The sequence below is a fragment of the Haematobia irritans genome, chromosome 3 (assembly GCF_050003625.1).
Source record: "Haematobia irritans isolate KBUSLIRL chromosome 3, ASM5000362v1, whole genome shotgun sequence".
Classification (NCBI taxonomy): domain Eukaryota; kingdom Metazoa; phylum Arthropoda; class Insecta; order Diptera; family Muscidae; genus Haematobia; species Haematobia irritans.
The window spans coordinates 102,081,523-102,103,715 of NC_134399.1; the positions used below are offsets into that span (position 1 = coordinate 102,081,523).

A 22,193-nucleotide genomic window follows, 5' to 3' on the forward strand; every position below is an offset into this window, starting at 1 on the left:
TCTAAAAAATTCCATACGTGAAATGTATCAAGCCCAGGACCGATGCAGGACTAGTCCCTGGTGTGTATGAAGTAGAGGTGACGTGATGCGAAATTGTCGTGACTCACGAAAATTTTCGTGACTCACGCGGTACTCGTGACTAGAGGTGTGCGCGTGACTGAAATTTCACGCACAATCACGCACATTCACAAAGCAAAATGTTCATTTACGCACGCTCACTCACGATACGTGTGGTAGCCAATTCCACTCACGCACATTTACGAAATAAAAACCAGTACTCACGCATGTTCACGCATGAACTACTTTTAAAGACTCACGCTCACGCATGATTCACGATAATTCACGTGATTCACGACAAATTCACGAGGCTCACGACATTTTCCAAACTCAAATTAGCAGAGGTAACACAACTCTAAAATAGAATAAAGTTCTAGAGCTAAATTAATTTCAGTTAACATACGAGTATGAATTAAATCTTGATTTTTTTCGTGAGCGTGATTTTGCAGAAATTTTATTCACGCACATTCACGAACCGATTTTATTTCTCACACACGACATATTTATTTTAGTCCCTTTCACGCACATTCACGAGAGTTGCTTTGGATTTTGTTCACGACTCTCGTGGATTTTGTGTCACGAGAATTTCGTGTGAATCGCTCACCTCTAGTCGTGAGTCACGCTGATGACAACGGCGTGAGTGTGCGTGAGCGTGATTAACAAACCAAACGTCGTGCATGAGCGTGAGTCCCGAAAATAATTTCTTCGTGAGTGTGAGTGAGTAACGAATTTCGAACAAATTTCCTCCGCCCACGGATATAAAACGCTTACGAGTTGAATTCATTTACAATTTTATGGACACCTGGGATGTTAAGAGTTTAATAACGCTATCGATTTTTATCATGCTCATGTTTTCATACACTCCCCTAAGGTATATTACTCATAAAATTATTCGTGAGTCGCGACATTTCTCGTGAGTCACGGTATTTTTCGTGAGTCACGACATTTTCGTGCGTGAATTAAAAAAAAAATTTCGTGAGTATGCGTGAGTCCTAACAAATAATATCGTGCGTGAGTAAAATATTACTCACGTGCACACCTCTAGGGGCCGGTCATTTTTATACCCTGCGCCACACTGCGGTATTTTTCGTGAGTCACGACATTTTCGTGCGTGAATTAAAATTTTGTCTTTGGCAATAATGCTCAGGGTGGGTCCCTGAGTCGATCTAGTCATGTCCGTCTGTCCGTCCGTCCGTCTGTCTGTGAACACATTTTTGTGATCAAAGTCTAGGTCACAGTTAAAGTCCAATCGACTTCAAATTTGGCACAAGTTCATATTTTTCGTCAGAATATAACCCTATTGATTTTGGAAGAAATCGGTTCAGATTTAGATATATCTCCCATATATATCTTTCGCCCGATATGCACTTATATGGACCCAGAAGCCAAAACCTTGGCTGATTTGCTGATTTGCTTGACATTTTGCACAAACATAGCACTTGGTCGTCTAGTCAATTCTGTAAAATTTGATTGAAATCGGTTCAGATTTAGATATAGCTCCCATATATATCTTTCGCCCGATATGGACTTATATGGCCCCAGAAGCCAGAGTTTTACCCTAATTTGCTTGAAATTTTGCATCAGGAGAACAATAAGTACTATAGTCAAGTGTATCAAATTTTATTGAAATCGGTTCAGATTGAGATATAGCTCTCATATATATCTTTCGCCCGATATGGACTTATATGGTCCCAGAAGCCAGAGTTTTAGCCCAATTTGTTTGAAATTTTGCACTAGAAATACAATTAGTAGTGTAGTCAAGTGTGCTAAATTTGATTGAAATCGTGTCAGATTTAGATATAGCTTCCATATATATATTTCGCCCGATATACTCTTATATGGACCCAGAAGCCAGGGTTTTACCCAGATTTGCTTGAAATTTTGCACAAACATAACACTTGGTCGTATAGTCAAGTTTGCAACATTTGATTGAAATCGGTCCAGATTGAGATATAGCTCTCATATATATCTTTCGCCCGATATTGACTTATATGGCCCCAGAAGCAAGAGTTTTAGCCCAATTTTGTTGAAATTTTACACTAGGAGTACAATTAGTAGTGTATTCAAGTGTGCTAAATTTGATTGAAATCGGTTCAGATTTAGATATAGCTCCCATATATATATCTTTCGCCCGATTTTCCGTCGTATGAACGCAGAGGTCAAAGTTGGAGTCCGATTTATGTGAAATTTTGCACAGGGAGTAGAATTAAAATACTAAGTATGCATGTCAAATTTGGTTGATCGATTTAAGCAAAAATGACAAAAAAAACCCATATTTTCCTGCTAAGTCGAAAACTTGTAAAAGTGACTCAAATTTCCCTTATTTCTAATACATATCTATCGACCGATAAATCATAAGTACACGTTTGCGAAGTTGCATCAAAATTGGTTCAGATTAAAATATTTCCCATATTTTTTTTTAAATTAACATAGTGTACCATCCCAGGGGATTAGCCGACTTAAATTTTAAGTCTATAGAATATAAATTTTGTTCAGATGGAGTCAGATTTAAATGTATGTATTTGGGACAAGAACCTTTATACACAACACATTTGACGGATTTGATATAGTATCGAAAATGTGGATCTACAAAGTAGTGCAGGGTATAATATAGTCGGCCCCGCCCGACTTTAGACTTTACTTGTTTTAGCATAGGTTTGTCATTGACAGGGTAAATTCACATTTCAGGTCATGACTTGGACTCATTCCAAAGGACACGTGCTGACACAAGTTAGTAGGGCTACAGTTTCTCATGAACCAGTCTGGGACAAACTCTGCCGAACCTGTTTAATTTTGACCATCTGATTAGCACCAGAAAGGAAAATCTTTTGAAATATGTTGAACAATAGATTATTCTGATAAATTTGTTCATTTCAATAAATGTGTGCATACAATATAGAACTCAATAAATTATATGAAAATTTAAAAATTGTGAAAAGTGAAAAGGATTTGTACCAGAATCCTCTGTTACGTTAGTGGCAAAGTGCACCAAATTCCCGTAGGGTCAGTTCACATTTATATAGGTTAGGTATAGTCCTATATTTTAGGACTATACTATATTTTAGGCTCATTCAGACTATTCAGTCCATTGTCATGGCACAGGTGGTGAACTGAAAAGGGAGTTCCTTTTTATAGCAGAGTCGGGACGGTGAAACCACTAAGAGAATCTTTGAAAAACTCTGATATGTCACCAGCATTACCGGAGGGGATAATCCACAGCTGGAAAACTTTTTGTGTTTGGTTGAACCCATGACCTTTCTGTGTAAGGTGGGTATGCTAACCATTTTACCACAGTGGCTCCCCACCTATATGAATATTTCGCCCGATTTACACTAATTTGACCAAAGAGAATTCAAAGTTTCACTCCGATTTAATTGAAATTTCTCACATTGTCATAACTTGAATTGTACTTTATTCATAGTTAGTAGTCCGTTGTAATTTATATAAATTGGCCGCTATGTGGCTTCATGAATATAAAAATAAATAAACAAATTTTGCACAGATAATAGAACTGATATTCACGCTGATGGCCATTTTCATTTCGCTCCGTTAGGCTTTAACTGCCAGAACAGAAAGTCTGCGAACACATTTTTGTACTCAAAGTCTAGGTCGCTGTTTAAGTATCTTCGACTTCAAATTTGGAACAAGTATGTGCTTTGGGTCAGAGTAGAATACAATTGGAAGAAATCGGTTAATAATTAGCTATAGCTTCCATATATATTTCGCCTGATATTACTTAGATGGCCCTAAAATACCAGAGTTTTATTTATTTTGTGCAAAGAGTTCAATTGATAGTATCGTCAAGTGTGGTTTTGATGTGAGTGAAATCGGTTCAGAGTTCGATATAGCTCCCATATATATCTTTCGCCCGATTTACACCCATATTTTAATTTTTTTATGATAAAGCCGATTAGTCGAATATATTACTTAAATCTCAATCTCGAAAGCTTTTGAATTCTATACTAATGATTTTTTTTAATATTACAAAAAATAAAAATTCCATAGCAAAGAAAAATTCTGCACACAAAATTAAATTAAAATCATAGTTCTTTATTAAAATCATATTTCAAATTGAAATGTTCATTTGTCCCTTTCCAATGTGTTTTCCCCCCAAAATAAATTTGAAAATTGTTATCCTTAAGTGTACAATGATTGTATGCTTATTCTCTATTTATGTACATTCACCGGGCGTATGCAGCAGATACATAAATGCCTATAAGGTTTGTTTGAATGTGTGTTACATTCTCGTAAATGTAAACATGGAACTTTGCTCACCATCTTGTATGCTAGATGTAAACATACCGATGTACCCCAAACATATTTGCTATTACTCCAACTGATACAACAATACCAAAATAATCGTAAATATATTACCATAGAACACAATGGCTTAAACATAAAATTTTCATACCAACTATCTTGATGGACTCTGTTAGTGCACTTTGGATGCAAATATTGTTTGGAATACAAAGAAGGGAAGTGCACAATGCGCGATTTTGAGGTTAGACTTATGCCTTGCAGGTTTAGTCACATTTATGAATAGGTTTGCGTTTGTTGGGTATATTAACAGCGCTTTATTTTAGGATCACTTAGACTATGTTTAGCTCAATGACAAGAGACCTTCTTTTTATAGTCGAGACCGAAGCACGGTTGCCACTCAAGCCTAAAATAATCTACCAAAATTTGAAGAAAGAAAAACTACCAAATAAAATATCTTATTGTGAAGTTTTTGATAAAAAATGTGGTTATGATGAAAACAATTGGAGAAATTATTCAATTAAAATACAGTAGAATTCGGTTATAGCGACTGCCAAGGGATCGAAATTATGCGTCGTTATAACCGAACGTCGTTGTATCCAAATAAGTGTACACAATATTTTTATTTTTTTTTTTTATCATGTATATTCATATTTATTGAGATTGCAAATAGTATAGAAATGTGGTTTGTTTTCTATTTACAAGAATTTCTTTTAATAATTTACTTTCAATAATTTTAACGGAACTATATACACTCTCTGATATATCAGAACCCCCAAATCGTAAATACTGTTTTAATGTGTGCACCGCACTCAAGGTTTCTGTCCTAGTTGGAATTTTGATTGGCTCATCTTTGTCATCTTGTTCATTATCGCTGTGAGTTTCATCATTTTCTTTTGTGTTCTCCACTATTTCTATCAATGAAGGCTCTTCTGATATCACGACGTTGTCATCGACATTTACGAACTCATCCCAGTCCTGGTTTGAACTCTAACTCATCCAAAACTGGTTTGAATATTTTTTTCTTTGTCATTTGCACCTCTGTTTGGGATAGTCGAAAACAAATTCTGTGATTCCCCGCAGTATATGTTTCTTTATTTAGTATTGGGTGACGACAAAAAATGGAATGGAAAAATAAAAATTAGTACACAGAACTTACATCGTCGTTATAACCGAATGTCCATTCCAAAGCAGACGTTCAAATTGGTCGTTAAAAGCAGATGGTCGCTAAAACCGGAGTCGTTCTAAGCGAACGCTTGCGCATGTACAAACTATTAAGAACCAAACTAGCTTTGAAAATCCGTCGTTATAAACGGATGGTCGTTATAACCGAGGTCGCTATAAATGCATTCTACTGTATTTTGAATTTGGCCATAGTAAATTTAGCCAAAATTTTATTTTTATAGAACATTTTGTCAAAATTTTATTTCTATTGAATTTTATTCTTCAAAATTTTATTGCTATAAATAGTTTTGTTAAAATTTTATTTCTATAGAAAATTTTGTCAATATTTTATTTCTACAGAAAATTTTGTCAGAATTTTATTTCTATAGATTTTTTTCAGAATTGTATTTCTATAGAAAGCTTTGTCAAACTTTTGTTTTTATATAAAATTTTGACAAAATTTTATTTCTATAGAAAATTTTGTCAGAATTTTATTTCTATAGAAAATTTTGTCAGAATTTTATTTCTATAGAAAATTTTGTCAAAATTTTATTTCTATCTAAAATTTTGTCAAAATTTTATTTCTATTGAAAATTTTGTCAAAATTTTATTTCTATAGAAAATTTTGTCAGAATTTTATTTCTATAGAAAGTTTTGTCAGAATTTTGTTTCTATAGAAACTTTTGTCAAAATTTTATTTCTATAGAAAATTTTGTCAAAATTTTATTTCTATAGAAAATTTGTCAAAATTTTATTTCTATAGAAAATTTAGTCAAAATATTATTTCTAAAGAAAATTTTGCCAACATTATATCTATAGAAAATTTTGTCAACATTTTTTCTTTAGAAAATGATGTCAAAACTTTATTTGTAAAGGAAATTCTTTCAAAATTATATTTCTGTAGAAAATTTTGTCAAATTTTATTTCTATAGAAAATTTTGTCAAAACTTTATTTCTATAGAAAATTTTGTCAAAATTTTATTTCTATAGAAAATTTTGTCAAAATTTTATTTCTATAGAAAATTTTGTCAAAATTTTTTTCTATAGAAAATTTTGTCAAAATTTTATTTCTATAGAAAATTTTGTCAACATTTTATTTCTATAGAAAATTTTGTCAACATTTTATTTCTATAGAAAATTTTGTCAACATTTTATTTCTATAGAAAATTTTGTCAAAATTTTATTTCTATAGAAAATTTTGTCAAAATTTTATTTCTATAGAAAATTTTGTCAAAATTTTATTTCTATAGAAAATTTTGTCAACATTTTATTTCTATAGAAAATTTTGTCAAAATTTTATTTCTATAGAAAATTTTGTCAAAATTTTATTTCTATAGAAAATTTTGTCAACATTATATCTAAATAAAATTTTGTCAACATTTTTTCTATAGAAAATGTTGTCAAAACTTTATTTGTAAAGGAAATTCTGTCAACATTTTATTTCTATAGAAAAATTTGTCAAAATTTTATTTCTATTGAAAATTTTGTCAAAATTTTATTTCTATAGAAAATTTTGTCAAAATTTTATTTCTATAGAAAATTTTGTCAAAATTTTATTTCTATCGAAAATTTTGTCAACATTTTTTATAGAAATAAAATTTTGACAAAATTTTCTATAGAAAATTTTATTTCTACAAAAAATTTTGTCAAAATTTTATTTCTATAGAAAATTTTGTCAAAATTTTATTTCTATAGAAATTTTTGTCAAAATTTTATTTCTATAAAAATTTTTGTCAAAATTTTATTTCTATAGAAAATTTTGTCAAAATTTTATTTCTATAGAAAATTTTGTCAAAATTTTATTTCTATAGAAAATTTTGTCAAAATTTTATTTCTATAGAAAATTTTGTCAACATTTTATTTCTATAGAAAATTTTGTCAAAATTTTATTTCTATAGAAAATTTTGTCAAAATTTTATTTCTATAGAAAACTTTGCCAAAATTTTATTTCTATAGAAAATTTTGTCAACATTATATCTAAATAAAATTTTGTCAACATTTTTTCTATAGAAAATGTTGTCAAAACTTTATTTGTAAAGGAAATTCTGTCAACATTTTATTTCTATAGAAACATTTGTCAAAATTTTATTTCTATTGAAAATTTTGTCAAAGTTTTATTTCTATAGAAAATTTTGTCAAAATTTTATTTCTATAGAAAATTTTGTCAAAATTTTATTTCTATCGAAAATTTTGTCAACATTTTTTATAGAAATAAAATTTTGACAAAATTTTCTATAGAAAATTTTATTTCTATAAAAAATTTTGTCAAAATTTTATTTCTATAGAAAATTTTGTCAAAATTTTATTTCTATAGAAAATTTTGTCAAAATTTTATTTCTATAGAAAATTTTGTCAAAATTTTATTTCTATAAAAAATTTTGTCAAAATTTTATTTCTATAGAAAATTTTGTCAAAATTTTATTTCTATAGAAAATTTTGTCAAAATTTTATTTCTATAGAAATTTTTGTCAATATTTTATTTCTATAGAAAATTTTGTCAAAATTTTATTTCTATAGAAAATTTTGTCAAAATTTTATTTCTATAGAAAATTTTGTCAAAATTTTATTTCTATAGAAAATTTTGTCAAAATTTTATTTCTATAGAAAATTTTGTCAAGATTATATTTAGATTTTTTTTTTCAAAATTTTATTTTTATAGAAAATTTTGTCAAAATTTTATTTAGAATTTTTTTTCAAAATTTTATTTCTATAGAATTTTTTTATAGAATGTTATTTCTATAGAAAATTTTTTAAACAATTTATTTCTATAGGAAATTTCATCAATACCAGACATCAAGAATTCTACCAACTGTGGCAACCATGGTCCGAACGGTGTTAAACATTGTGGTGAAACCACTTAGAGAAGCTTTTTTTCTAACATAGAAAGAAAGTTTTGTCAAAATTTTATTTTTATAAAATATTTTATCAATATGTTATTTCTATAGAAAAGTTTTTCAAAATTTTATTTCTATAGAAAATTTTGTCAATTTTTTGCTATAGAAAATTTTGTCAAAACTTTATTTCTATAGAAAATTTTGTCAATTTTGTTTTAGAAAATTTTTTCAAAATTTTATTTCTATAAAAAATTTTGTCAAAATTTTATTTAGAAAATTTTTTCAAAATTTTATTTCTATAGATTTTTTTTATAGAATCTTATTTCTATAGAAAATTTTTTAAAAAATTTATTTCTGTAGGAAATTTCATCAATACCAGACATCAAGAATTCTACCAACTGTGGCAACCATGGTCGGAACGGTGTTTAACATTGTGGTGAAACCACTTTAATGTCACCAGCATACCGAGAGGGGATAATGCAGCTCTAAAAAACTTTTTGGTCGAAACTGGCGTTGAACCCATGACCCTTGTGACTCCCATGAATGAATAGGTTAAAATACTTAAGTTCAAATTTGATATGGATTCAAGATTTTTAATATTCTTTTTTTGAAAGGGTCCATTCACTTGACATATCTCAAATGAGACAGCATTTAGAGGAGATTTAATATATCCACAACTATCTGGAGGGGCGACAAAAGGGATTTCTTTTTTATAGCCGATCTTTTGAAACACCCAGTTTTTATCTAATTTGGGTAGAACGAATGAAAAAGTGGAACTTTCATTATTTTGGTTGCCGGCAAAGTCTTCGTTGATTTTGTACCTTATATTAAAGGTTTGAAATAATTGGAATTTTAATAAAAAATCTTATGCGATTCCAACTTTATTAGTCAAATGAATTAAATACTGTTTTGTGTGAATTCATTTCCTCAACGAAAAACAAAATTACAAGCTCCTAATTCTTTAAGTACGAGCCAACTTCAAATTAAATTTGCATGTACACATTTCGAAAAATGAGTTATAATTACGGATATTGCTCATCCCACCTCTTCTACGTGTATACTTCTTTGCCAGGGATAAATTCGTCCAACAATATCTAACAAGAGTACATTCAAATGCACCTTTCACACACACACACACTTACAAGTATGTATCTCTGTACATATATGCAAACACATGTATTTACTGTACAAATAGCCAGGCACTATATCCTCGAATACTTTGCCAATTGCATACTTGTACGCACACTAATTATTTTGGTGAAAAGATGCTAAGTCTAAAATTTTCGTTACCAGGATTAAAGGTAAAATTATTTTTATCGATCATTTTAGGCTGTTAGGGAAAATTCAAAAACAAAACGATTATTTTTATGAGGGGGATAAGAGAATATAATTACATCGCTAGTCTAAATTTAATATGTGGCAAATTTCAATAAATTCACTTAGTACTTTTTTCTCTAGATTTCATTGAGACGTAATTTGCAACGTCTTTCGATTGCCAATCACTCACTTGTAAGGCCTATTTGCTTTGATGATAATTTCCATTTGGAGTTAGTAAACGATTATGGAAAGTAATACAATTTTGTTTTAGCATTGCTTTTACTTACATCCATTAATGTTTGTTTTCAGCACATATGGAATATTCAGCTGGACATTTTAGTATTTTCAATGAAATATTGATGGATTGATATAAAATAAAGAAATTTACAAATAGAACAAAATATAAACGTATGATAGCGTAAGTTTGTAAGACCTTGAGAGGGTGTTAATTAACGCGAAGAAATGTTTTTATTTGAATCGAGCCATATAATCTTTAATCTATAGATTCTTGTAATTTTTGTTTTGGATCAATTTTCATTTTTTTACAGTTCAATATAGGTTAGCATTTGAAACTTATTTTTAGACTAGTTAACGACTTTCAAAAATCATGTTAACGAATTTCAAAAATCGCTCGTCTTCAATTAAGACTTGAAGTTGTTAACAATGAAAAAATTTTGTTCGTACAAGAACTAGTTCATCCACGGTTACCAGATTTTTTTGAGAGAGATTCCCAAAATTTCGAAAGTATATCCCCAACCGAAAAAATTTGCCCATGAAAAATCCCGCAAAGAAAAATTATATATTTATTAATTTTACAAAAAAATAAAAACAACATGGTATCGATTTCCTTAATAGATAATGACTTCAAAAAGTCTGTCAGGTGGTAAATAATTGATGTGAGTTTTGCTATGTAAAGAATCTTTGAAAAGTTTCTTTTTTCAGAAACAACACTTGTAATGAAAATTTATACAAAATTGTACTATATTTTATTAAAAACATTTAGAACAAAATTATCGTAGTTTTATATATTTGTTTTATTTCTTCCAAATTTAATTTTTTTATTTTCTGATGACTAACAGGAACAAAAAAGCGAAATGACACTACAACACAGTGGACCCACTCGGAAGCAACATTTTGCTTAATTTTTGAAAATTTTAACTACATTACAAACCCGATGTTGCGCAGATTTCACAAAAATAAGTAAATATTTTTCAACAATTTTAAGAAAATTTGGAGTGGAGCCCTCCAATGAGTCTAAAATAAATTTTTCTATTATCATAATGGACTGAATAGTCTAAGTGAACCTGAAACTAAATCGGACTGCCACTTTAACCTAACCTTAAACAATTTTATGAAATTCTGAACTATTTTGTAGGAGATACGAATTTTGTAAAGTGGTACACTTTTATATTTATTACATAAATATGAAGCTGTGATGGTAAACAGAAACGCCGTTTAGTCCAAAGTAAATGAGTTCGTAAAGATTGACGTATACGACTTAATTTACTTTGCTTTTGGAGTTCTATAACAAATTTAGTACTATCTAATTGATGGTGGAAATAAAAAATAAAAATCCACAAATCACGGCTTTATCCCCAGCCAAATCTCCAAAGTAAAAAAAAAAATTCCCATCCAGGGAAAAAACCTACTAGTTTGGGGAAAACATCCTAATCTGACAACGCTGAGTTCATCATTAATTTTCAGTGTATTTTACACTAAAAAAAGTTTTAGTAGGCACTGCAGAAAAATCTAAGAGATCATTCATCTTCAATTAAGTTTTGAAGTCGTTACCACCTAAAGAATTTTTTTGTACAAGTACTAGTCCTAGTCCATCATAAATTTTCAGTGAAGACTTTATCGTCAAAGAAATTTGTTAGTAGACACAGCATAAAAATCTGTAAAAAGGAAATCGTTGTTGTTTTTAAACTCGATAACCCTGGAACAAACCAAAAAGTCAATTTAAGAGCATATGATATCTTGCATTTGCTCACGAATAAATTGACACATACGGACCAATCACATGACTGGTACCAATGTCCCAGTTTATCGCAATTTTTGATTTTCCTATAATTTAAAATTTTCGGCACTCTCTTGATCTTGAATGTTATTGGTTCCACACATTTACAAAAATACAATTATAAGAAAAATCTATTGTTTAACAAATTCCAAAAGTTTTCCTTTCTGGTGCGATTGGAATGCTGCTGGGGTTGTTGTTGTAGCCCTTTGGAGTTGGTATTTTCGAGTTTTTTCGGGAAATAAGCATACTCCAAATGGGGGTTAGCAGTCCTTGGACAGGGTTGAAAACCCTGTGTCCGCCCCGGGCCGTAGACCCGACTGCAACGAGGGCGGTGCTGCTGGGGTTGAACCATTTCCTGTGGGTAACCATAAAATAATTTTTTTAAAATTAAACTAATTCTGAATCCTCAACAGAAAGAGAGAAAAATTAGGGTAGTTGTCTGTGCCAAATATAATAGATCTTCTCCGTTAGCCATGTCCGAAGGGCTTAATTTTCGAAATTTTGCTGCAAACTTATTTTGGTATTCGTTAAATAGATGGAATAAACTAAACTCCTTGACCCTGGGTATTCATTTTTTTCTTTCACGACACCTTGACCATTAAATGCAAAATTTTGTTAAAATTTCTATTTCTATAGAAAATTTTCGCAAAATTTTATTTCTATAGAAAAATTTTGCAAAATTTTATTTTTATAGAAACTTTTGTCAAAATTTTATTTCTGTAGAAAATATTGTCAAAATTTTATTTCTATAGAAAATTTTGTGAAAATTTTATTTCTATAGAAAATTTTTGCAAAATTTTATTTTTATAGAAACTTTTGTCAAAATTTTATTTCTATAGAAAATATTTTCAAAATTTTATTTCTATAGAAAATTTGTCAAAATATTATTTTTATAGAAATTTTTGTCAAAATTTATTTATATAGAAATTTTTGTCAAAATTTTATTTATATAGAAATTTTTGTCAAAATTTTATTTCTATAGAAAATTTTGTCAAAATTTTATTTCTATAGAAAATTTTGTCAAAATTTTATTTCTATAGAAAATTTTGTCAAAATTTTATTTCTATAGAAAATTTTGTCAAAATTTTATTTCTATAGAAAATTTTGTCAAAATTTTATTTCTATAGAAAATTTTGTCAAAATTTTATTTCTATAGAAAATTTTGTCAAAATTTTATTTCTATAGAAAATTTTGTCAAAATTTTATTTCTATAGAAATTTATCAAAATTTTATTTCTACAGAAAATTTTCGCAAAATTTTATTTCTATAGAAAATTTTTGCAAAAAGCTGAGATCAAAACAACAAATATGATGGAAGTACAAACCAACAAAAGAAAAAAACAAAAACGAATGAATTAAGAGGAAGCACGCTCAAAATAAATCCAGCCAACTGCACTCAAATCGATGATTTGACAGTGGAAAAGGAAAAGAGAGATGTTTGTACAAAGATTTGTTTTGGCAGGCTTTTTTCGGAAGGCTCGAGTGTGGTTCACATTGGGTTTAGTGAACTGGCGGGCTTTTTTCGGAAGGCTCGAGTGTGGTTCACTTTGGGTTTAGTGAACTACCCGAATTTATTCTGATAATTGGTTGATAGTTTTGCAGCAAGTAGAGGATGCTTATGAGAAAAGTGGTAATTACGAAAAAATTTTACAACATTTTTATTCTATAGAAAATTTTGTCAAAATTTTATTTCTATAGAAAATTTGTGAAGTACTTCTCAATTCTACCAATCTACCAAACAGTTAAAAATTTACCGTCTTTGAGATATAATTTGTTTAGTGACAAAAGAGCGAAAAACTAAAAACAAAGGGTTTATCTCACAAACTGTTCCATAAAAAAAAGTTTACATTTTTTTGAATTCAGCAGATCAAAATAAGTCACATTTCCTCAAATGTACATGAAAAAAAATATTTTGTAAACTAGTGTAATCGATAAGGTATCGGAAACATCCGACATGATAAAGTGTAATGCGCCGTACACATTATAAGTTATTCCGGATGGAATTTCTGTGTTTATGAAGAATATTATGATGTGGCCAATCGATACGAATAGTCGGCGATGACTAAAGAATCGACAAATGTGTTATCGATCACGTAAACAAGCATCAGTATCGATTATGCGGTCGGACATAACTTATAGTGTGACCAACATCTGGGATATGTTCGACATGAGCATTGCCGTCCGGATAAACTTATAGTCTGGACGGCGCATAAGAATCATTCTCCACACAATCCGGCTTTTCGATAGCAAAAGATTAAAATTTTCCAAATTAATATAAAAGTGGAAAACTTGGCTTTTGAATAAACCAATGAACATTTGCCATTATGGACATTTCCCTTGCTAAAGTAATTTTTTTGAGAGCGTGATTCTTCTTACTTCAATATTTTTGTTTTATTATTGTTATTATGCACAAATTTCAAAAAGGTGGTAAATCTCTTTCCTATCAAAAAGATAAACATTTAGAATAGAAAAAAATTAAATAAATAGATATACAAATTTGACAAAGATGTGAAAATTAGTGAACCAATTTCGTGGCCTTCCGAATCGGTTTATCGAAACAATGTTCAAAATCAAATTTTAAAGATTAAAAAAAAATCTACTTTTGCACAGTAATATGCTGTAAAATTGGAAATGTTCTATTCTAAATAGAAAAATTATCTTTTAAGGTTTAAAAATAGTCCAGGTCATAAATGAAAAAACTCCTGATATTTTTTGTTTGAGTTTTATTTTTCTAAAGCCAATATTTCGTTTTGACATCGTCAATTTTCATATCGCATTTATATTTTATTGAAATATTTTTATTGGTACACAACATAAACCGAATCTTTGCAATAGTTTAGAGTTGGGAACCAGCTACGTTGTTATGATATTTTCATATATCATCAACGTTCATTATTTCGAATTCTGCTTAAGTGACCCGTCAGTTGATTTTTTATAGATAAATATGGGATTTATTTTAAGATTTCCTACTTTAATATGAGCAATTACCTAAGATTTCAGGTGTATATATGTATTGCTCCTTCTTCTATAAGTACGACAGGATGTCCACAACCACTATTATTTATTTCAACTTTGAATGTCCCAACTCCTAAATGGCTATGTCAGTGTCTCGCACACACTTAGGACACAAAATGCATCCATCCATAATTATGTATGTACATTTGTTTGCAGGATTATGTATTCGTCTCATGTGCACATTTTATTATAAATTATTTTTCAAACATGCATACACACAAACATATAAGCAATACCCAAGGGTCAATGGCATTCATTCGTAATTAAGGAGCAGGACTATGTAGCCTATGGTAGTGTACATGCTTGACTAATTATTGCAAGACATTTAAGTAGTAAACGGCAAATTATCTTAATATGAATTTTCTTTTAGCATTTGCAATACAAAGTGCAATAGAAATTGGGAAAGTTTGTATGTTTGATGCTTGGTGGAGGGGTAGGGATGATAATAAAAACAAATAGACAATGGTAAGAGTGGAGGTCAGTAACATCTTTCTCGTGTATGCGTTTACAGAAGGCTAAGGAATGTTTTTTTAAGGAATACTTTAGAGAAATTTAACAAATTAGGATGGATAATTCCTATATTTATTTCTTTACTAGAATTTATTGTAGGTCAGGTCGCCTCAGTCCCTACATTGATAGAAAAGATAAATGCCAGAGATTGAAGCCAACTCATTTTTGTCGGCGGCGGACAATTATCCATTATAAATTCAATTTGAAGTTATCCGAATGGTAATTAGATTAGTTATACAACCTATCTTGCAATCAAATTTACACTTCATTCTAATTTTCTAAGGATGTTATTGCTAATTCATAATATTGGGAGGGATAAAGGACCAAAAAGCTATGTCAGTGTCCTTCATATTTGGCAATCAATTTTATTTATTTATTTATTTATTAATCCACGAAGTAATACAAAAGCCCAAGGGCCAAAAAACGTATTACATAGCAAAACAAAATACCTGAATTATAGAAAATAATTAAATTCAAAAACTTAAAATCTATATTACCTAAATTACAAAAAAAAATTACTTAACCATAGTTAAGTAATTGAGAATGGTGCCCTTTTTTGATTGTGATTAATAAAGGACTGAATAGCCGAAATTTGAAAATGTTGGCAAAAAATACAAGAATTATTAAAACATTTTCTGATTTAAATCAATATATTTTCATTTGAGTCGAAATGAGTCGACAAATTCAGCGACAGCGTCGACTGGCACAAAATACGGACGAAACAACACGTACACTGCGACGGATCCGAAGAGATGCGCCAGATTTTTTCAACCGAACCGAAGATATAGCGAAAAGGAGAACCACTCGTCGCATACGTGGTCTCCGAGCCGATGACACGCCACAATTTACCACAGCTGAAGTTACTAATGTCATCACAATCCCACGGCGGCGTGTTCTTTGTACCGGATTGACCCGATGGATCCCACCCATTGGCCAGCGGCTGTCACATCAGTGTACGTATGGATGAAACAATATTTTTGTGTTTCAGAAGGTGCTTCCCGGGGAGCCTTCTCCGTTTGCTGTTAGTCCGAGCCGGGATAGAGGAAAACCCCGGTCCAGGGTACTGTTCAGTCTGCCGAAACCGAAATCCACCACCGTTCGGTTTCGGTGAGGTGTAACCAGTACTTGGAGTGGGTCCATTTCCGGAACTGCTCCGGCCTAACATCGCTGCGGGAGTATAGTCATACTGACTACGTGGCGGATGCTGTGCCAACGACAGCAGCAGTGGGTCGTCAGACTATGCGACCCCCCGACATCTCCCGCACAACAATATTCTCCGCCGCAGCATTTTACACCCAATATTGTTCTTCCAATTCTGGACAGTGCATGGTTTTTGCAATTTAATTGCAACGGGCTCCGAGGTAAGATTAGTGACATCGTGGACTTTATGAATCGGAAAAGGATAATGGTCTCGGCGATCCAAGAAATTAAGCTGAATCCCACCTGCAGCCTACGCCATTGTGATGGATACAATGTGCTACGAAAGGATCGTACAAGAAGTGGAGGTGGTGGCCTGGCTTTCATATTACACCCTTTCGTGCAGTATAGACCTATCCCACTTGTGCCAGACACTAGTGACCCGTATGTGGAATGTATGGGGGTAGCAGTCAAGTCTGGGGCTACCGAGATAGACCTATACAATGTGTATATACCGCCGGTTGGTAGCTGTGCTCCAGGTTATAGCCCAAACATTGAGTAGCTGTTGTGCGGGCATAACCGATTGGTTCTAGGAGACTTTAATGCCCACCACGAACTTTGAGTAATGACCAGAGAGGCATAGCTTTGGCAGAGCAGATAGATGACTCCACATTTTGCACGGTGAACAAAGAGGCGCCCACGAGAATTATGGGTGATTGCAGCAGTTCGCCATGACAGGTTGACGTTTCCTGGCAACCCGTCATTTCATTGGGTTCAGGCCACCTCCCCATAATTCTCACCATTAACCGACCCTCCGATTTCATAACCTCTGAACGCCGGACGTTTATCAATCAAAAGAAAGCTAACTGGGAAGGCTTCAGAGAATACAAAGATCGCCGCTTCCGTGAGCTCCCGTCCCGTCTCATGTTCACGTTGCCAAGAGGGTGTTTCGGGACATCATCAACGCAGCAGTCGCACGCTTCATACCCGCTGGTTGAATTGCCCAAGTGAGGCCCAACTTCGTAGCCGAAGCGTCGGACTCGCAGACGAGCGAGATGAACGCCGTCGTGCTAACGCTGCTGATCCTAGAATCAGAGATCTGAATCTAGAGATTAGTAAGATAGTCGACGAGCACAAGTGGAACACTTGGTTAGAGCCCCTGAAGCAATGTAACTTAGGCACAGGAACTGGTAAATTGTGGTCAACAGTGAGAGCCCTCTCCAACCCCACCCCAAGGGATGATGGGATGGAAGAGATGCGCCAAATACTTCAACCGACAGTTTGTCGAGGATCCGGAGAGTGTTAGAGCGAAAAGCAGAGCCACTTGTCGCATACGTGGTCTCCGAGCCGATGACACACCACAATTTACCACAGCCGAAGTTACCAATGTCATACACAGCGCGAAACCATCCAGGGCGCTGGGCCCCGATGGAATTTCAATGCTAATTCTGAAGCATCTGGGAATACTGGGAGTTAAGTACCTGACCAGACTCCTCAATTTGTCCTTAGAATCACTCATTATACCCGATGTCTGGAAGATGGGTAGGGTGATTCCACTACTGAAGCCAGGCAAAGACTCGAGCAAAGGTGAATCGTACAGACCGATATCCCTTCTCTCGCCAGTAGCCAAGACACTTGAGGCACTACTCCTCCCCAGCCTTGTGGAGAATTTTCCCACCATCCACATGGATTCCGTAAGGTACATAGCACGACGACAGCCTTGCATGCCATTTCAGCACACATCAATATGGGACTCAATCAGCCCAAGCCGTGTCACAGGACGGTCTTCGTGGCGCTTGACATATCGAAGGCATACGATACCGTCAACCATGCCACACTATTCGAGGACATCGAGAATACGTCCCTACCGGTAGGGACCAAGCGTTGGGTTCTGAATTATCTGTGCGGACGCCAGTCGTATGTGGAATTCAGGGACAGGAAGTCTAAACCCCGTAGAGTTAAACAGGAAGTTCCCCAGGGTGGGGTGAACTCTCCGGCACTGTTTAATCTCTACCTGTCCTCGATTCCACCCCCTCCTGACGGCGTCGAGATTGTATCATATGCGGACGATTGTACAATCATGGGCCCTTTGTTGATGACATATGCGATCGATAGAACATCTACCTTGCTGATCTTACCAGTTATTTCAATGCAAGAAATTTGAGGATATCTCCTACCAAATCCTCATCCACACTATTCACTACATGGACGGCGGAAGTACGACATTCAACTGTCAGAGTAGACGGCGAAATAATTCCGACCACAAATTACCCCAAGGTTCTTGGGGTCACATTCGACAGCCTTTTCAGGTCGTCTGCCCATGCCGCTGCAATTTGTAATAAGCTCCGCGGTAGAAACAAGGTCCTCAAGTCGCTTGCCGGCAGCACTTGGAGTGCGGACAAAGAAACCTTGTTGACTACATATAAGGCAAGTGGCAAGTCAGTGATAAACTATGCAGCGTCAGTGTGGACACCCCAAACGAGCGACACGTAGTGGAATAACATACAGACCTGTCAGAACGCTGCCCTTAGAACTGCAACAGGATGTCTCCGCAGTACACCTCTGCATCACCTTTATGCGGAGACCAAAATCATCCCAGTGTGTCGACACAATTACATGTTGTCAAAGCAGTACCTCTTGTGTTGCTATCGTAGTTGTCATCCGAATCACCATTTGGTGGATAGACAATCTCCACCCAGGAATGTAAGGGTCGATCTTCACTTTCTAGAGCCCGAGATCCAGCGTTATAAAAGAGAGCATCTAGATCAGGCAGCATACCACACAGGTCTGAACAGGATTCATGAGGATACTGTTGCTGAAGCGGTGAGGAGCTATAAGGTTAATCCTGTTCCCGGAGTCCGATCGCCGCCCACTGCACCGTAGGAGAGAGTCCTCCCACGGCAGAGTCCTCCCACGGTTTTGGCCCAACTAAGGGCGTTTTCGTTTCGCAAAAAATATGTTGCCTTGGTGTTACACTACTTTTTCCTTCATTGTATTTTCGCCCAAATGATAGTGTCATTCCAAAGTTATTATTAATTCATAACATTTTGAGGGATACAGGATCCAAAATCTATGACAGTGTCCTTCATATGTGGCAATCAATTTCGAGAATGTTGTACCTTTTTTCCCAATCGAAATCGCCATAAGATCAGGCAAGTGCAGCCGCCTCAATTCCTACTTATCAGTGATTGATAGCAGCGTAGCTAACGTGTGTCCCATCTGTAATCAAGGGCCACATGACACTCGTCACCTTTTCGCTTGCCCAGCTAAGCCTACCCATCTCACCTCCAGATCACTCTAGGCACACCCCATCCTTGAACTACACAAGCATAGAACAAAATGTATGAAACTACATTAAAAACTGTTACAACAACAACAACTACTGGCAAAAAAGGGTCAGCGGCTTCATTCTCTAGTGCTTGTCTTGCGGAATCTATTCATTGCTCTTTTACCAATTCAAAATATATCTAATACTAGTTGAAAAGTTTTTCGATTTAGAAATTAACAAAATAGACGAACCCCAAAAATAAGGACACATCGGGCATATACCGTGGGATCTAGGACATCGGTCCTTGGACAGTCGGCTTTTCTGGGTGACACATTTTGAAATATCAACACACATTTTGAAATGTCAATCCGATTACCATTCCCACATCAAAATTAGCCCATATATTAATAGAGTTTGGATCTTCAGTGTCTCTCAGCTGCCTGTTGCAACTCCATTCTCTCCATTTAAAATATAAATAACCCCATTTTGTATACAAATACCAAATAATCTTTCTTTTCATTTTCATTTCATTGCAGATTTCTTCAAATGATAGTCTATCATTGCGCATATGTCATGCCTGTATAAGCTACTTAAATTCCTGGCAATCATTCAAAAATCGTTGCTTATCCGCACAAACCAAGCAAAGTTCTTGGTTAGATGGATCACCACAAAAAGCCAAATCAAATGCTGAAAATCCAAATGCAGATAATAACAGCGAGGATCACCTGCAGCAGCATCAGCACCAGCCGAAAGATGAACAATCATTGGCCTCCTCCATATTGGAGGGTATATCAACATTGAAAAAACGAAAATCCTTAACAGTCTATGTGAGTCAAAAACAACAATCGCAAGTTTGTCAAAAAGATACATCTCAAGCAAAATACGCGCATAAGCCCCAAACAGCAGTAACGCCCCAAATATTGGCGTCACCAAAAAGCAAACATCCAGAGCAAATCGCAGAAGTGTCTGCTACTAGTAAAACTGCAGCCACAAAGCCGTTGCTGACTAAACGTCGCTATAACCGACATAAACTTTCTCAACGAAAACTAGATCAGCCAAATGTTTATCGGTCGCAAACCCTTTCGTCTGCTACAGCTCCTTCTCGTTGTAGTAGCAGTAGTAGTAGTAGTAAAACCAAACGCTCTAAATATGACAAAAAGCTCGGCCAAGAAATGCTGCAACAGCAGCAATCGTTTGCAAAACCAGCAGCGCCTTGTTCTACGTCTCTTGCAGCGGTTACAGCTACCATAACTTCATATTCGTCGTCGAATGCATTGACAGCTACATCTGCTTCTTGTTCCAGCACAAGCACTCTGACCACTACTGGCAGTGATGTTGGTCCAACATCCACTGTTGGTTTTGGTTTAGATGTTGATTGTATTGCTGGAACATCAGCAATGGGGGCTTCTACATCGGCGGCAGCTGCTTGTTCAAGCGCTGTCCAACAATTACGTTTGTTTAGACGATACTCCTATAATGTAAAAGTATCGTATACATCGTATCATGGCGTTACATACATTAGAAAATCTTATCTTCTTGTTTGTGTTTTATGATTTTTGTGTGATAAATTTTATTTATAACGTTTTTCATATGCAGAGGAGATATTTCGCCGTTGAAGTCTATCAATGTTTGGCTACCTGTTTCGAATCGTGATGAAAATGAAAATTCAAAATTTTTTGCGAAAAATTTTACGTCCATATAAATTTTTACATTTTCTTTGTTCTTTTAAATGAGTTATTGGTGTAGAAGCATATGTCAGGCGAGTTTATTGCCCTGTTTCCCAATCTCATAAGAAAGCTTGCATTGTGCTTTTCAAAAGAAAGAAATTTGATTTTTGGTTCTTCTATTTCGAAAGGCAAGTCATTTCGAATTGCAGTTGAACATATACAATATGTGTCGAGAAAAAGTACAAAAATTATTTTAATGAATTTTCAGGCCAAAAATTAAATAATTTGCATTTTTGAAAATCAATGCAGACTCATACCAACGAACGGAACATACAAAACCGGATAAATCCAAAATGATTCGAATTCTAATGATTAATTTTTTCGAATGTGTTTCATGCGATTAGCGGGAACAGTGCACATATATTAGATAAGATTTTTTTTACCAATTTTAGAGTTTGATTAGCATGATTGGACAATCACTTGGGACACAGATGAATAAAGTCGAATTTTTGGTAAAAACAAATTAAAAATAAAGCCTCCATGGTGCAATGGTTAGAATGCCTGCCTTGCATACAAAGGTTTATGGGTTCAATCTCAGATTCGGCCAATCAACAAAATTTTTACTGCCGTGGATTATCCGCTCTCAGTAATTCTGATGATATTTCTAAGCGTTTCAAATCTTCAAACCTTGTCGTGCCCTTACAAATGTTATGGCCCTTTATCATGCAATGAACGACTCAACGCCTCAATTGAATTCAATACAAAGCTCTTGCGATCTTATTGCTGGTCCCACCAAATACACAGCATAAGTTTTTTTTCGTGGATATTCGGCTCAAACACATCATTTGAGTTCGATACAAAGCTCCTGTGATCGTTGCACTCGGTTGTAGCAGCTCATAGTACACCACAACCAGTTGGCCCCACCAAATACACAGCATAAGCTTCTTTCCA

The 22,193-nt window shown here is 33.8% G+C and overlaps 1 protein-coding gene across 1 annotated transcript in view; it reads left to right on the forward strand.

Moving 5' to 3' along the window:
- The window catches only part of hang (hangover), a 49,938-nt gene that overhangs the window by 11,695 nt on the left and 16,050 nt on the right, over positions 1-22,193 (forward strand). Inside the window, exon 2 of the mRNA XM_075302407.1 lies at positions 20,112-20,402. Within this exon, the coding sequence (XP_075158522.1) occupies positions 20,112-20,402 (291 nt within the window). The remainder of the gene's footprint in view (positions 1-20,111; positions 20,403-22,193) is intronic.